At 41.0% G+C, this 17,124-nt stretch overlaps 1 protein-coding gene across 7 annotated transcripts in view; it reads right to left on the bottom strand.

Moving 5' to 3' along the window:
• Positions 1-17,124, bottom strand: part of vav3b (vav 3 guanine nucleotide exchange factor b) — a 49,186-nt gene that overhangs the window by 22,832 nt on the left and 9,230 nt on the right. For 5 of the 7 annotated variants that reach the window (XR_012926294.1, XR_012926295.1, XM_076021937.1 and 2 more), the window contains exons 4-18: positions 16,823-16,888; positions 16,190-16,307; positions 15,181-15,270; positions 14,854-14,922; positions 14,641-14,744; positions 14,062-14,161; positions 13,751-13,846; positions 10,505-10,573; positions 9,943-10,029; positions 8,644-8,729; positions 7,789-7,921; positions 5,523-5,632; positions 1,169-1,270; positions 565-656; positions 261-283 (exon numbers count right to left, since the gene is read on the bottom strand). Coding sequence is in view for 5 of the 7 variants with exons in the window: in XM_076021937.1 (XP_075878052.1) it covers positions 261-283; positions 565-656; positions 1,169-1,270; positions 5,523-5,632; positions 7,789-7,921; positions 8,644-8,729; positions 9,943-10,029; positions 10,505-10,573; positions 13,751-13,846; positions 14,062-14,161; positions 14,641-14,744; positions 14,854-14,922; positions 15,181-15,270; positions 16,190-16,307; positions 16,823-16,888 (1,345 nt within the window). In the remaining 2 variants the exon portion in view is untranslated. The remainder of the gene's footprint in view (positions 1-260; positions 284-564; positions 657-1,168; positions 1,271-5,522; positions 5,633-7,788; positions 7,922-8,643; positions 8,730-9,942; positions 10,030-10,504; positions 10,574-13,750; positions 13,847-14,061; positions 14,162-14,640; positions 14,745-14,853; positions 14,923-15,180; positions 15,271-16,189; positions 16,308-16,822; positions 16,889-17,124) is intronic. The other 2 variants (XM_076021938.1, XM_076021941.1) reach the window with 1 other exon arrangement.

Here is a 17,124-nt window from a genome sequence, read left to right as displayed (position 1 = left end):
TCATCTAATGAAAAGAACGAGGAGTGTTTTCCGTCCCTGTTGGGTGACGTCTTGCCTTATGTTCCCGTTTCCCCATATCTGCTGTTTTCTTTTTTCTGTTGTATAAGTCAAAAACCACTGTGAGAAAGCGCAAAAACTTGTGTGTATGTATGTATATATGTATGTAGTAACCTTATGTAATCATCTGCAATATTGTGTTCAGTGAACTCTAAGACATTGTGCTTGAATAATTACGTAGAGAGAAGCAGTCCCAGTCTTACCTTGGACTTGTGTTTGCCAGAATCTGCAGCAGGGTGAGAAACAGACACTATGAGAGGAAGACAGGCTGCATTTGTGCATATTTGACCCTGTAATTAGTTGCACTGTAAAAGCCTCCTCACAAAGCAACTGCCTTTTTAAGATTTTGATTTTTCCCTTGTTGGAAAGTGTAGACTTGCCATTGCAACCAAGAGAAAAGGTCACTCGGACATTAAGAAATATCCTCGCCATAAAAAGGGGGTTGCAAATATCATGAAAACGAACGGCTCCAACTTTTTAAGATCGCTGGTTTGGCATCCGTCTCACCTGTTCGCCCGCAGAAGCCCAGTCGACCCAGACACTCCTTATGAGTCCCCAGACCACATTTCAGACAGAAATAACCCTGGTTAAAGATGCCCCTGGACACAATAAAGCAGAAGAAATCTCTCAGTTGTAACAGCTTTCCCCTTTTCAGACGAGAGCCTTGACATTTTAAATTTTTTGGGTCGCTCACGATGGAAGAATGATACAGGGAAATGGCATCTGCTTTTGCTGAAACTACAAAACCAGTGCTGTCTGCCAAACACTTAGGCAGACAAATTTCCACATTTATTTCAATAAATGCAGCGGTTCAGAAAAGTTAGTAAGAGACTAGAGTCAAAAAAAGAAAAACCCCCAAACTGACAGAAGATTGGACTACTTGGAGTCACAGTGAACCTGTCAGACTTGCAGAGGGGGAAAATGTTTTGTATCAAGAAATGAATGACACTGTAATCACACTTGATGATTTGCTAACCCAGAGCAACGTGCTTTGCTATATTTGAATCTGTCCCAAGATGTGCTGTTGTACCCCAAGTTGGAAACAATTTTATGAGGTTAACCCAATTGACTTAATTGTGCTACAATCTCAAGTCTGCACATTTCAATTTACCTGAGCAAAAGATGGCAAAAACTACAGGTGGTGATCCTTTCGAAGGTGTGCATCTTGAAATGGTGGGAGTTGTGGTTGGCTTTCGCTGGTTGTACATTCGATCTGAGACAGGAAATGAAAAAACAAGGTTAGAGCACGTGACACGCTGTAGATCTGGTCTTGCGTTGAGCCAGGGAGCCAAAGGTAAAGCGTTTTAACATACAATGGCAATGAAGTTATTTAAAGGTAGGCTATATTAACAAATTTAGTTGAGCAGTTTGTGTGCGTGCGTGTGTGTGTGTGTGTGTGTGTGTGTGTGTGTGTGAGTGTGTGTGTGTGTGTGTACGTGTAGAGATGCTATGATGCAGTTGTAACTAGTGGTCCTTTGAGTTTAACCAGTCTGCCTATTCTGACCTCTGACCCTCAAGATATTTTCTTTTTTTCCAACACCATTCTCCTTAAACCTCAGAAATGGTTTAATGATGCGAAACTCCCAGCAGATCTGATCCGATCAACAGCATGTATGTTAACAAGCAACCAAACATTTTAAAAACACCTCCAACACATTCTGACTGAGAAACGGGACCGTCCTAAATGAGATTTGTCCCTGACAAGGTCCAAAGAGCAGTTTTGAAGAACCTCCTCCATTAGGACACACAGCTGATGTCTGCAAACATTTTTTTTCCATCTGCTATGGCTGTGCCTGCACTCTAGGTGGCAAAAGGCCATATTTAGCAAGGACAGTTGCAATCTGACACGGTAAGGGTGCAAATTGCTGACATTTGCTATACCTGATGGGCATGATTGTGCTGTGTATTACTCGCACCATAATTCAGACGCAGAGGCAGCACAGATAGAGAGTGATATAATGTAGGAGGAAGCAGAACCTCAGTTTGGCCCTTACAGAGCAAAGGAAACTACACTTCCATCTGAAATTGAAGTCAGTAACGTGAATGTAATTGGAAAACCAAACTGCTTTGCAATGCATCACTACAGATATTCTATGGATGTAAAAGTTGGGACCACGACAAAAGAACTGTATGTTATAAGATTCAAGTAAAGGCAATTGGGGGCAATTATAAAGATGTTTGAGACAGGGAATCAATCAATAATTGTGAAATGTCACCTAAAACACCAGCACCATCAATAATAATAGATTTCATTTATTACGCACTTTACATTTGTGGAAATCTCAAAGTGCACAGTACAATAAATAAATGATAATCACAATAAAATTGAACAACAGATAAAATAAACAAATCAATAAATGCACTCAACAAATACAATCACGTAAAAATCCGATTTAGAAAAACAGTCAGGAAAAGCTTTGCAAAAAAGGAAGGTTTTTATTCCTTTAGACTATTCAGTAGTCCCTTGGTAAATGATATGGAATGCCCAGAGGCCAGCAATGCCTGAACAACTGAACAAATGTTTGCATCAGGCCCAGTATTTCTTGGCATAAGGGAATGATCCTTTTACCAGTTGCAGAAATTTCAACTCCCAATTTAGAATTTTGAATTCAGCTTTGTCCCTCTTTTGTCATAGACAGGATTCAATGGTAATGTGTGCCATCACTTTTGATGCTTTTAACGATCACTGAAACGGCGACATGCTATTCTTTAATGTGTCTCAGCTGTGCAATTTCACTTTGAATTTGCTTTTGTGCAATGCACAAATCATTTCTCTTTTATTCTTTTTAGCACACAGCAGTAAAACTTTTTTTTTTACTTCCAGCTGACCAAAACTTTGAGAAACTGAACCACCAGCATGAAAGAATCAATGTGGAGGGGCAGACCAAATCCTTGCCGCATGTGTTCCACGAGAGTGAAAATAAGGAGCCTCATTGGAACTCTGATGAGCACCGACGGCACGCAAGTACACCGTCACTGGTACACAGCACACGTCACCCCAGAGCCACTTCAACTGAGTGCTCACACAGGTGAGTCTTTCATCAGGAGCCCAAATTCTTCATGCTGGGACAGTTTTTGCTTTCCAAATAGGCCTCACAGGTGTCAGTACCACTGTGCTTCTCTTGGCTCTTGTGGCTGTATTTACATAAAAGCAGTGGTGGCACTGGTCTCCCTGTTTATAACTTGCATGCATGCATAACGACATGTTTAGTGTCAACAATTGGAGCACTCGCAAGGTCGACTGAACAATTTCCAGCAAGTGAACTGCATAGAAATTTTCATGAGGAACCAATGTCCTTCCTGAACCTCTAAAAAGATAACGTAGAAAACAGGCAATCAAAGTCTTACACTTATGAGATCAAATTCCACTTGGGAACATTCAACTGTGTTAACTTTTTCATTGTTGTTGCTTGAACTGCACAAATCTGGATTTGCATTGCGCAGACAAACAGCACCAGACATGGGTGATTTATAGATATGTGTCCACATACATGACAGGGACTGTGAAAATAGTAACTTCTTCTTGTCTTTTCAGCTGCTGCGGTCCATCTAACCCTCCCCCTTCTGCATATTCTTCACACACACCAACGAACTTCATGTCCTACTTCACAACATCCTTAAATCTCCTCTGTGATCTTCCTCTAGTCCTCCCTCCTGCCAGTTCCAACCTCAGCATCCTGCTACTGATACACACTCACTGTCCCTCCTCTCTACATGTCCAAATCATCTCAGTCTGGCCTTTATGGCTTAATCTCCAAAACATCTATACATGAACTGTTCCTCTAATGTCCTCATCCCTGGTCCAATCCACCCTGGTCCCTCCCAAAGAGAAGCTCAACGTTTTACTCTGCTTCTTCCAGCGTTGCCTCTTGTCCCACCCTTAGTGACTCCAAACCAGACAGTCTCGCAGCACTTGCCATTGTTTTCGACACTTTCATTCTTGCTTCATCTGTTCCACCTGGCTTGCATGTGCCTCTTCACCTCTTTTCCACACAACCTATTGCTCAGGATTAATGACACATAAAGGTGCATGAAGGTCCCCACCTTCTTTATTTTACTCTATCTAACCTTGGCGCTCCACTTGAGCTCCTCCCATTCACGCACATCTATACGGTCTTGCTGTGGTTGACCTTCATTCCTATCCTAACAAGAGTCTCCACCTCTCGAGATCATCTCCACCTGCCCTCTGCTTTTACCAAAGATCGCAGTGTCTCCTTGGAGATTCCTGCCTATCCTTGTCAGTCGGCCTATCTGTCACCATAGCAAAGAAGATGGTCAGATGTAATCCTTGATGCATCTCATCTCCTCCTTAAATTCCAATAGTATCCTATATTGATAATTTAATTTGACTGTTTTACAAATTTCTGTTTTGATCTGACTAAAGCTGGACTTCTAAAACACATGTACATTTCTTAGCCTGACTAAAACAAGGCTGAAACAAATTTCCTGATGGATAATGTGGTTAGGAGCAAGCTATTCTTTCATGTATACACCAACTGAACAGGCTCTGATTGTTTGTACATGCTCCCCAGCCCACACATTGTTCTTTTCCCTTGAAATTCTTCCAAAGCATTGTCGTTGTTGTTGGCATGCTCCAAGAGCATATGTCAGTGTTGTCTGCCTTCGGACATCAGCAAAGCATGTGCGATAGTGTCCATCTCATTTGCACACAAATGAAGATGTAGAATGTGTATGAAATGTATTGTCATAAATTGTACATGTCTGATTGTACATAATTGAATGGAGTCACATTTCCCCCTACAGCAGTGGAGATCAACATATGTCTTTCAATAAATGGATTCTTACTCATACTTTGCACACTGGGACAAAGACAGGATTCCATAAAAAGACATAATGGAATCCTGCTTTAGTCCAACGATGAATAATTGACTCACAATTAATACATTTCTTTGCAATGTTTTGCAACCAATCTTGACTGTCTAATGCACAGGTATGCACTGCTTTGTTTTGCTGCAATGCGCATAAATGTAATTCATCACTCTTTGAGAATGAAACAATTTTCAGTCCCCATGACAAGTAGACAGTGTCCATATCAAGGCCGTTTTCATGCATACCCAATGCATGAAGAGAGAGTTTACCAGTCAACATTCCTTTGTACTGAATCAACATCAGGAATGCAGGAGGGTATTCCACATACCATATACCATATACCTGTGGAAAGGCCCGCTGTGCGAACCAACAAAGAGACCAAGCAGTTTCTTTGCAGTATTGCCGGTCTGTGGAGCAGTTTATGTTTGCGTGTGCTTCCCTGCGTAGGCGAGTGTTATCATGCTTTTTCCGACAGTGTGTGCTTGATTACAGCTGAGCCCTGATCAAACATTGCAAATGAAAGAGTCAACACCTCTCTCAGCCTTGGAATACCACACACGCAAACAAAGGCAAACACGGACGTACACGTGCCAGTCGTTGGGACAATGGTTATGTCAGTGTGCCAGTATACTCACATGGCCATTTCAAACTGGTCAAGCCACTTCTTCTTCAGCTCCCTGGTCTTGAAAAACAGCTCAAAGCCTGTGTGCCCCTGCTGGTGAGTCACGTAGAACCCGTAGCACCACTGCGGAGGTCATGAAGGAGGACAACAGTCAAACTGAGGCACAGATCAGGTGGAAGTTTTCCTGCGGTTGATGTTCATTCATGGGCCCTAAGAGTTTTAAGGTTCATCTCGAATAATTACAATCAATTTTTATCCTACGTCAACCTCTTACCAGTGCCGTTTAATTAATCATCATAATGTCTTGGTTATGATGAAGAGTCGCGACTAGACGTTTTCTAATACCTCAAACTGAAATAAGCTACTCTTTGCTTCACTCCCCAAACCCTTTCCTTCAGTTCCAGACCCTGATGACCTTTCCCAGTCTTACATATTCAAGTTTCATATATGGAGTCCAATAAAAAGCAAAAAGATGCTGAATTAGCATCAATAATCAAAAATGATTTCAGAACTGTGCTGAGTGGAAAGTTGTCATGGACTTTACATTGAGGTTGGTCATATAGCATTAGCATTTTGTGCTGTAATTTATATTTTGATGAAGCTGAAGTTACATGGTACCTATTCAACTGCTTTACTCAACTGGTGAATAGGTAAGTCAATATTGATCTTTCACTTTACAATTTGGCAAATCCATTGCAGCCACTGTCCACACCAGGGATTGGAGTCTCTGCATGTGAGATTTAGTTACATCTGGTTTGGAGGAAAGAATGTTGCAAACAAATGAAGGCTGATTTATCCTGTTTCTCCCTTACAGCAGCTGTGATGTTGGGGTAGAATCCTGAAAACTCTGAACAGATACACGTTCAGCCACTGTAGGTATGTGATGGAACAATATGACTGGCTGCTTACAAATCAACCTGCTTTTTTATATAAAAAATAATTTAATTTTGCTAATATTATTAACGTGTGTTTTCAGTTCCATTTCACCACATTATGTCTTTGCAAATGTTGCACCACGGGCCTTTAAAGCCTTTAAAAAAACACACACACGTAATAGACATCTTAACACAATGGAGACCTATTATATTATTATAGTTATTACAAAAGGCTTGTTTTGCTTATCTGCTGGAATGGTGCTTATGGGTAGCAGTCACACAAAAGGAAAGACGAGGTAAAGCACGTCTAGAGCTCTCCCTAACCTGGAAGATGTTTTCATATGATGGATTTACACTGTTCCCATTCGCTCCAAGCAACAACACCAAAGCTGCACCTGTTCCTGTTGATCATCTGCCAAAAAAAACAGTTGTTTCGGCCAGTGCAGCGCATGACTGCAGCTGTTTTATCAAACTCAGCAGCCATTACGTGCAAAAGATGAGGGTACTTTTTTTTCCTTTCTTTTTGTGAACAACTAAGCAAACCTGACGAATTTTCAGCAAATGCTAAATTTACCAGTTTTATTAATTTAGGTTGAACAGTAAATGACAAATACATGTGTGTTTCATGGGGGGTTTATTCACCCACTTTTTACAACGAAAGTACGAACAAAGCTTTATCTTAAAGATGAGAAGCTCTACCCATATTTTTTTTTTTCAGGAGTGTTGGCGGGGGTTGGCGGCACCTGCAACTGTTACCTCTCAGGCTTTTTAGTGTGTTGGTTTTCACAGCTTCTCATTACTCATTGCAGAGGTGTGACCAGAAACCTCTCACTCATTAGTAGAACCCTCAAATGCAACATGTAAACCCTTCCCGGAATGCTCTGGTCACAGCAAAATAAAGGATATGACCAATGTGGGTAATTTCCTGTTAGCCCTGAGATTCATGCATAATAGTATGCAAATTGTGCATGTTGAATAACAATCACCGCCACATGTCACAACACACACTCGCATACTACATTAAAGTGCTCTGACACGCTGTCAGTCTCAAATTAGCAATCAGCACCGTAGTGAGAAGACGCCATCTGTGGCCACATCAACAAGACATCAACAGGTCCCCTCGTGCACACGTTCCCACGTGAAACAGGCAGAAGCAGAACGACAAACTCTATCAGCTGTGGCGGGTTGCAAAGTGGCGCGACAGCTGACCTTGCACTGCAGCGAGGCACAGCAAAGCAGTCCTGCTCTTATTACACATTGATATTACAGCAATAAAGTCCGACGCTGACATTTCCGAGAATGGCATTTCTGCAGATTGACGCAACTGCGAGCTAATAAAAATGTGCCATGCTCAAAGTAAAAAAAAAAACAAAAAACAGAAGGCTTACAGGTGTCCCCACTGACCTTTTTGCCCTCCTTGTCAGTGGTAGGGTTGTTTGTCACCTTGAAGTTGTTGAGGTCCAGAATGTCCTTCATCTCGTAGTTGTCCCCTCTTCTCTTGCAGACAATAGCGGCCATATCAAACAAAAAGATGTGTCTGGAAAGAACGAGCCAAGTCAGTAACAATTTGATGACGTACCTGCCTGAAATAATTTCATTTCCCAAGGTCAGACGTCTGACATTTAGGACGAGTTAGTCAGTAACATCAGTTGGCTGTTTCTTGGCTGATTGCATATTGTTTTGTTTTGTTTTTTAACAAAAGAAAAATATTTAATGCCCGATATTATCCCCATTATCAGACCTTGATTTTTCAGTCCACACTCCAGTGCAACAGACCTCATAATTTTCTTTAGCCACAGACATTTCAAAAGGTCTCCAGCAAGCAGCAAATGTAGCCCTCTGTTTGCAATCTCTCTACAATGCTCCTCTTTAGCTTTCTGCTAAAACCTGAAGCTTTTTTTGGCCATTCCATCAGAAAGTGCTGATTTCCAGAACTGAGTTCTACAGACTGACTTTGTGGAAAGTAGCAAGTACAAGAAGTAAAGGAAGGCCTTTCCATTGAAATGGAATTAAAAGGAAACTGTTGTGTCCAACAGTAAAATCATTGTGTCAAGATGAACAGAGACGACACACAGACTATTGTCAAGGCACTGAATGCATTTGCTTTACCAGCCTTTCAGAAGCAATAAAAACACAGCACAACACAAAATATACATTTGAAAGTGGAGCAAAAAAAAAAAGAAATGGTTGATCAATAAAATGTAATGCTCTATCAGCACTTATTTTATCCATTTCTTCTTTCTTTTCATGTGAAACAACCTGTCTTGTTTCCTCTTGTCAATGCTGGAGATCAGTCGCACTTCGCCGTCACCCTTGGGTCGCCCGTAGGTGATTAGAGGCTGGTTCTGAGGCACAACAGAGAGATGGTGTATGATTGCTGGTATTAGTTGACAAAGCATTATAAAGTAATACATGCATTTATATTCAGATTCTAATTTAAACTCATTCCAAAGGACACATTCAGCGGCACCAACTCCCGATCCACTGAATCTCCTGCTTTCTTCGCCTCAATTCTGGCTGCAAAGACTTCTCTTTGCAATGCTCTATCCACTTCATACATTTTGCAGCACAGGCATCCAGCAGACAATCAAGACTGAACCTTTCCCAATTTCCTTTTCTTGCGTGTTTCCCAACATGTCGGCAGAATGGCCAACATCTGACCTCCCCAGTCGTGCTCGCCTCGAAATCACCAATCACATGTTCAATGAAGGCGAGGAGGAGGCTTTATGAGTTTACAAGCTGTCGTCGCACCTCTGCCGCAGCTTCATTCAACCCTTTCCTCCCATCAGCCACCCAGTCCGCTGCCGCGCCACTTACTTACGACTGCACTCGGTGATTGCATCCCCCTTGCATTATGGATGAGATCCTCCCAATGTGCATCCTTACATGTGACACGCTAGCGTGAGGTAGCGTCCCGGACGAAAATGAAAGAACCCAGAAATCTCTGACTTCAGTGGGCGGAATTTGATAATTTAGCTGCTTTCGGGCTCTGACAAATTTTTATAAATATGTTAAGAGTAAGCATTCGCACGGGGACCGCTGGCTCCAGCCCTCTCCACGACCCTGAGTGCAGGAAAAGTGGGTATATAAAATGAATGAACGAACGATAAGTATAAATCTTTAAAAGAAAATAAGCAGCTGATGATTCTTTGCATTAAAAAAAAAAAATTAAGGCCAGAATCAAATTTTATTGTATTTTTCCTTTCCGTTCAGTGGCTCCCTTGAGGGGACGCCACAGCGAATCACATGAAATTGATTACTTCACTTTTTCGCTGCCTTTCCTGACATGATCCTTGTATTTATCCGGGCTTGGGGTTCACTGTCACACGAGAATCAATTTTTGATGTCCTGCTGAAATTATTTAATAGCAAAATAGAGCTATAGAAAAAAATGGATGATGATATCAGTAATTATGAGCCTAAGTTGCATCCCTGCTGATTCTATAGAGTATTGAGAGTAAGAATGAGGGGGATGAGCAATATAAACGGCGAGAGGACAATGTTGCTTCTCGGTACGGTTGGGTTTTCTGCTGCTGGAGGAAAGAGACTCCCAGTTTACCAGGTTTTCAATGGATCTCTGGTATTGGTCGATCTCCCTCAGAGTCTCATTATCCCGCTTCACCTCGTTGACAAACTGAGCCAGGTCCTGAGCAACAAGAGTCACACACAAACACACACATTGACTTGAATTACGACAGAGTGTTACACGAAATGTCAGAACTGATTTATCTGCAAGGAGTTGAAGAATGAAAACCGTTGTGTCAAACGAATAGATTATCCCTTTTCAGAAGCAAACCTTCCTTAACTGAGCGTTTGTTAGTTATTGCACCAAACTGAGTTGACATCTTCACTTTGTAAAGAATGGCAGAAACCTATCACTTTCATTTAATTCCCTCATTAGTCTTTTGTTTTTTTGTTGGTGACCTACATCTACATCTCAGCTTGTTTTATACACCAGCTTCTTGGTTTCTTCATCAATGTAAAGTTTTCTAAATTGACAATTGTTTGTAGGAGGAGCGCAAGTTGTTTATTTTAAGAGTATGGGTATGGCAGAGAGTAAATCCACAACAACAAAAAAAGTCACAGTGATTGGAGCACATGCAATGAACACCCATGCTTACTTTCATGGCGTCAAGAGCAATTTTCAAGTTGCTCCTCTCTGCAGCGTCATGGGTGTGTTTCACCAATTCCTGTCAAAGGAGGGCAGAACAGAGACACGCACTGTTGCCTTGCTGACATAAAAATATGTATGAAAGAAAAATATTTACAATTTATTGTATTAATTAACTCACAGGTTAACTTTAAAAGTTAAGGGTCAAAGCAGTTTAAGAACGGCTAACCCTAACCCTCAGAAAACAGAAGGAAATAGGATACAATATGTTTATATTAAATCTATTCAAAGTTGCATAAATTAGACATATAATTATGTTCAATCAAATGAGCTGGTAAATTTGAAAACACTTCAATGTGGTCACACAAACAAATCCATTTGCAGTGTAGAGTAGATACAGATTTTCTAAGAGACTCTTAAAAGTAGGTGGAGTCTTATATTTTCATTTAAACCTGTCCTTTTTCAATGATGAAATCAATGAAGAAACAAGTATTAAATTGCCTGGTGCAGGTTAGAACCAGCAGGCACTCAATGTCCAGGAGAATAATGTGGAACAAGATTTTCAAACTACGTGTTTGAGGTATGCTGCAGTGTCAAATGAGATTCTTTCATTTGCTTTGATTTTGAAATATTGAAGCTAAAAACAGATACACTACAAAAGAAGTCATTCCAGAGACAGACATCTGACAATACCAGGGACTAGATGAGGCTGAACCACCTCAACAGGGCCAACCTTATCAGCACCCAATGTCACCAAGGCGCTTGGCTCCTGACACAAGCTTAAGCTCAAGTAAGTGACACAATGTGAGCCTACTGTCGCTCTAGCAAGGAAGAACGAAGGCAAATGCTAGTTTTGAGGAAGAGGAGGGTGCACATTTTGCACACACAAGAAGGAAAGATGATCCACCTGCACCTCTTCACCTGCACGACCAGCAACAAGCACGAAAAGCCAGTCTTTTGTTCTTTTTATTATTTTTTTTTTGTTGTTGTTGTTTGTTTGTGTGTTTGATTTGTTTTTTTGTCAGCACCCTAGCCTTTTGCTTTTCATGTGTGGGAAACAGAGAACTCGGTGTCCTGACAGGTTAGTTTTTGTGCAGCCCACGCAAACACAGTAGTTGAACACATTGAGTGAGGGGGAAAAGAAAAGAAGGAAAAAGAAAAGAAATCACGCGGACAAGAAGAAACCAACAATAACTAACAACGGCTAGCTAACATTAGGGGACGGGACTGGGGAACTCAGCTACCACGCAGACTGGACTGATGAAATGCTGCTATCAAGCCAGGGCCACCCACCGTGCACTGATGACTGGCAACCGAACAGACATTGGTCTGATGGGTTTTGCGTGGCTCTCCTGTGTGAGCTTCACACAGGAGCGCCGCCAAAGTGATTGTCAACAAAATAAAAGATCCACTGCATTTCTTTCTCTTGTGTTTTTGAATAGGTCTAGTCAAGATGATCTTTTTGGTTCTTTCTTAACAGTGAGAGAGTTGTGATCACTTTAATTTAACCAAATTCACATTTTGCTCTGCATTGCACACCTGTTAAGTCTAACTGGAGATTTTCTTGAGGATAATTAACATGCTTTAGCATACATTATTGATCAGACAAATTGACATTGATCTGCTTCGTTTTAGTCTGTTCAAGAGTACATCATGAATGTGGATGTGCAAACACAAGGCTTTGATGGAATGGAGCAAGTTCCCCTGTAACAGGCCGCAAATCTATGGCAATATCATCACGCAGCAAGATGCTCTCAACTCTCTTGCAACCTTCAGTCAAAGCGAGAGAGCCGCTTGTATTATTTTCCTAGGTTGACAGGTGAGCAAGTTGAATTGAGGATGAAAGGTTTTGCCACTCTCACATATCTTTCTGGAATCATTGAAGTGTAAAACTGTTTAACGGAAACAATTAGAGGATTATAAAAGGAAGACAAAATCTTCCAGAAAAAATGTTGCCCATATTGTCGAAACCCATGACATGCCCCCTCAGTTTTCTGCAAGACAAAAACACTACAGATCATAGGTGCATGGGGACAGTGCTTCCAGGGCGCAGCTGATGACAACATGTGAAAAATTATCACTATCACTATCACTATTGTTTTATAATAAAAGCAGATGATGTACATTTCACCTAACACCTAAAGGATATAATTATCCACTCTATTACCTCTCTGATATGGCACAAAATGACCAGACTAACCGTGCCTTTGTGACCCTCTCCTCCGGGGGGGAAACACCCAGGATCAGCACCGCTGTGGCCTTTCACCTCCACAACAATTTAAAATGCTCTCCAGTCATTGTTATTTGCCCCGCCAGCCACAGTGTGACCTCTGATTCAGTCTAACCGGGGGAGACTACGTCACACAACATTCATGAGGAGTGCAAGGCAGCTTCGCCACACTGGTTAATATAGAAGATGAGCTCAATTTTACTTAATTTTTTTCTTTACACCTCCCCTCACGTTTAAAATCATTAAGCCATGTGCTGATAATTGCTCTGAGTGGCGCCCAGGGGATAGACATTCCAGGTATCAATTACCTTCATGAAGAGGCAGGAACAAGACATTACTCCACTCACTACACTTTTTTTCAAGAGGTGCTTTAGATTTAAATTGCAAATACATTTTAAATGACTCGTCAAAATGATTGTGATTTTCTTTTCTTTTTTTTCTTTTTTTACTATGGGAATGTGTTCAGTGGTGGGATATGCGTCAAACATGTGGAGAATGTCGCCATCTTGTGGCGACTTTCTTTTATGTTCTCAGAGACACCTCACACGCAGTCTTCGCCTCAGGTTGTCTATCTGATCATCTGTTTAGTGACGTGTTTTCATCGAATATATGTATACTGTCTGTTTCTATAACTATTACCATTGCTTTTGTTACTATGAAGAAGTGCTGTGTATACATCATTGTTATCATTATTGGTCATGATGATGGTGCTGGTTGAACTACTCGACTGGTGGGCTAGTCTCAAAGTTCACAACAGTTAACCTGTGACGTGTTACTATGCAACAAAAGTTAACATGTATTCACATTCAACATTCAGTTTGCACACAAATATCAGAGTACAAATAAGTCCACCTTTGTTCACATCTTATTTCAAACTTCAGCACATATTTGTCACAGGAGCTTAAAGTGTGTCATTGCACCCAGTAAGCCACTAGTTTTGAAACCTTTTTTTTTTTTTTTTTTTGTAACACGTGGTTTGTTTTTGTAACACATAAATTGGGGCAGAGTTAAATGCATCTCACCCACCTGCAGAAGTAGATGGTACTTGAGGACCCTCTGCATCGGGACAACAAGCAGGTCCCTTAGTGAAAACTTCCCGTTGTTGGCTCTCTTTGAGCACTCCTGGAACAACACACACAATAGTTCCCCACCAATCAATGATTAAGCCGTGATACTGTTGATGAGCTATTGATGACTCGGATCACTTTCTATTCAAAGGAAAGAAAACTTTCGCTGTGCAGATGCATTGCCGAAAATCACCACTAGAGGTCGCCGTAAATGTTGTCTGTGCATATTTGTGTATGGGGCGCATGTTCGCTAAATAACACGCAGCACACCTCCAGTTTGAGGCGCACGTCCTCTTTCTCTTTGCAGATCAGGTCGAGAGCGGCGATGGCGATCTCCACTTGACTGCAGTAGACCCCATAGATGAGCAGTCTGGATACACAAGGACAAAGAAAGTTTCCTTTTGAGGGAAGACAGATGGTTTAAATGTTGCAATACAGAGTTGCAATACAGAGCTGCACGGCTTTCAGGGTTTTGTTTTTTTCTCAGTGAAAAACATGGTGCTGCTCTTCATTGCACCTTCATGTCACCAACAAGGGAATCCTCTCTGATGTGGAGGGGACACCTTTTTGGAGAGACACGTGTCAGTGACGTCACCATGATCTGAGTGGACTTTAGATTTGAAGCACTGACGACACTGAAGCGTTCACAGTTTGATTCTGAATTCTGTGCGAACCGCAGATTTTCCATCACACACAGAGTCAGAGCTGCAGAGCCCATTCAATCAAATTAAATAAACGTGCCTTCAAGAGGGTGCAAAGTGTAACGTCATAACTGCTGAGGCATGACTCTGCCCCTAAACCTACCCCATAATGAATGAAACAACCCATTGATACAGCGTTCATGCACACCTCTCTTTGTAGCTGACGAAGATCTGATGCAAGTTTAAGGCGTTTTTCTTCAGGATGGAGTCTTGCACATCGTGCATCAGGCCCTTGTGAACTTTAACCAGATCCTGCATTTCAGAAAGACATGGACAGGATATGAACTTTTTTTTTTTCATCCCAAAAAGAAGGCTGCAGAAGAGTAATACATATAAATGTGCAACGTGGAGGAGAGCCCACCGGAATGTTGACAAACACTTTGATGATTTCAGCAGCGGAGAGGAATTTCTTCAGGGGATTCAGGAAATACTGGTGAAAGAAACGGTTTGTTGGGAATTGAACAATGTTTTGAGCGCAGATGCTGTCAATGAAACTGCCGGTGCCTAGCGCAATTACTCATCATCAATGTTTTGTTTTTTGTTTTTTCCATCTTCTGTTTGTGGCAAAATTGACGAGGATGATGGACAAAACTATTAAAAAAAAACTTCCCACTGAGTGAATGTACCCTCTAAGGTTTGTTCTGTAAAAGTGTACAAGGTGTGAATGCTTAGGAGACACGTTGAGCACCTTCTCGATGGACTCCAGGGTCTCTGTGTATTTCTCCTCAGTCTGTTTGATCTCGGTGAGGCAGCAGCTCCGGACGTCGACCTCCACCTGCTTCCACACAGACAGAAAGCTCAGGAAGAAGAGTGGCTTGGAGAAAAACTACATATTTACTTAAAGGTATAAAGGGCAGAGTGTTTATTTGGAGGAGTAAAATTCATAAAAATCTGCATCTGCAATTACTTTTTACAACTTTCTTTTCCTAAGCAAAAAGTGTTGACGTGCCGAGTGCTTTGTTAAAGCAGCAAGTGCACTCTGCCCTTCCCACCCTCACCCTGATAAGTTCACTATGACGTCAATCACAGTTTCATGTGTTGTCCGCAATTTAAATGTGTCATCTTCCTATTTTAAGTTGGCTTAATCACAGTATCCAGAGCGGCAGCTATCAGTTATTGTTTTATAAGTGACTAATCTATCAATTATTTTTCTTTGATTCAATTGAATAATTATGTGAATAATTGAAAACAGTATCAAATTCATGAAAACTGTAATAGAATATTTTTCAATTGATTCAAGTCTTTCACAAACTAATCCAGTTCAATCTAACTATCAGAGAGCCAATTGACTAAATGTTCTGAGTACGACATAATGGAGAGAATATAGGAAAAATCGTAATCAGAGTGTGTAAAACAGTATGTTACAGATGTTAGGGTTTTTTTTTATTTGTAATTAATGATTAATCAATGCGATGTTCAGTCCAAAGTCTGAGGTGTTTAAAACACTCAAACGCTGTTGATGTTTTATTGAATTGATTTGAGTTAATATAGTCAATATGTCAATGTACTAATGACAGCAAGGAAATCTTGAACTACAGTCCTTCGAGTGTTTTGTATTTTTATGCTGTACATATATACATACATATATGTATGCATAGACATATAAATATATATACACATTTTACATGGAAGTAACAAAGGATGATATATGATATAAATAAGCAACAACTAATAAAAAAAGCTATAGATAGCAGTACCTGAGGAGGAGGCTGTTCTATCCTCATCAGGTCTTCGTATATCTCTCCACCTGCGTACACGTCTTCCAGGCCATACACGTCTGAGTACAGTTCATCCTCATCCTGAAGGCAGTTCTCACTTTCACACACACACACACACAAAGGAATAAACACGTTACAGGTCAAAACGTTTGATCTTTCCATGTGGGTCAAGGCTGAAATCAACAGCGGTGCTTTCACAGTAACTTTCTACTCGAGTCTGCACAACTTCCAGCTCACATCTGAATTTGAACTACAAAACACAGTTTGACTTCATTTCTGTTTTCTTACATTGCCCTTTTTATCTTTGTCCTTCATTCAGAATGTCAGCGGCAGCCGGCCGGGCACTTGACGTAGGTGGCGTACATTGCTCAACGCAAAACATTCAGTATTACTCATTTGTTCCCTCTGACAGTAACAGAGAAACGGAGCCAAATCGAAGCCATGTGGGTGTCTGGACCCCTGAAGAGCAGTGAGGATGGGCTGTTGTGTTTTGTGTTTTGTTTTGTTTTTGATTTTGATGTTGTTTGATTGTTACTGCACAGAATTATCTTTTTTTTTCTTTTTTTTTCTTACAAACAACAGGAAAAAAACAGGTAGCAGCCTCATACATACTCAATCAAGTCCTCTAGATTTTTGTAGATGTCCTCGTCTTTCAGGCTCTCCTCGGTTGGGAACGGCCTAGAAATGAGAGCACAGCAGAAAACTCAGTTTTGTGATGCTAATTACTGACTGACGTATGGAAGGAAAAACAACTTCAAACCCTAATCATTTAAATAAAAAAGGTATAGAAGATTAGTCTGTATTGCTGCTCTTATTTAGGGACTACAGTCCCTTTATTGCAACTAAACCCCTCTGATTTACCAACTCTTTACCCTTGAAGCACTCTGATTTGGTCTGGATATTTTATAATAGCT

The sequence above is a fragment of the Nelusetta ayraudi genome, unplaced genomic scaffold (assembly GCF_046127955.1).
Source record: "Nelusetta ayraudi isolate G7.1 ecotype Tasmania unplaced genomic scaffold, CSIRO-AGI_Nayr_v1 ptg000011l, whole genome shotgun sequence".
Lineage (NCBI taxonomy): Eukaryota > Metazoa > Chordata > Actinopteri > Tetraodontiformes > Monacanthidae > Nelusetta > Nelusetta ayraudi.
Note: the sequence above shows the minus strand (reverse complement) of the source record. Positions and strands in the feature narration are given on the sequence as shown.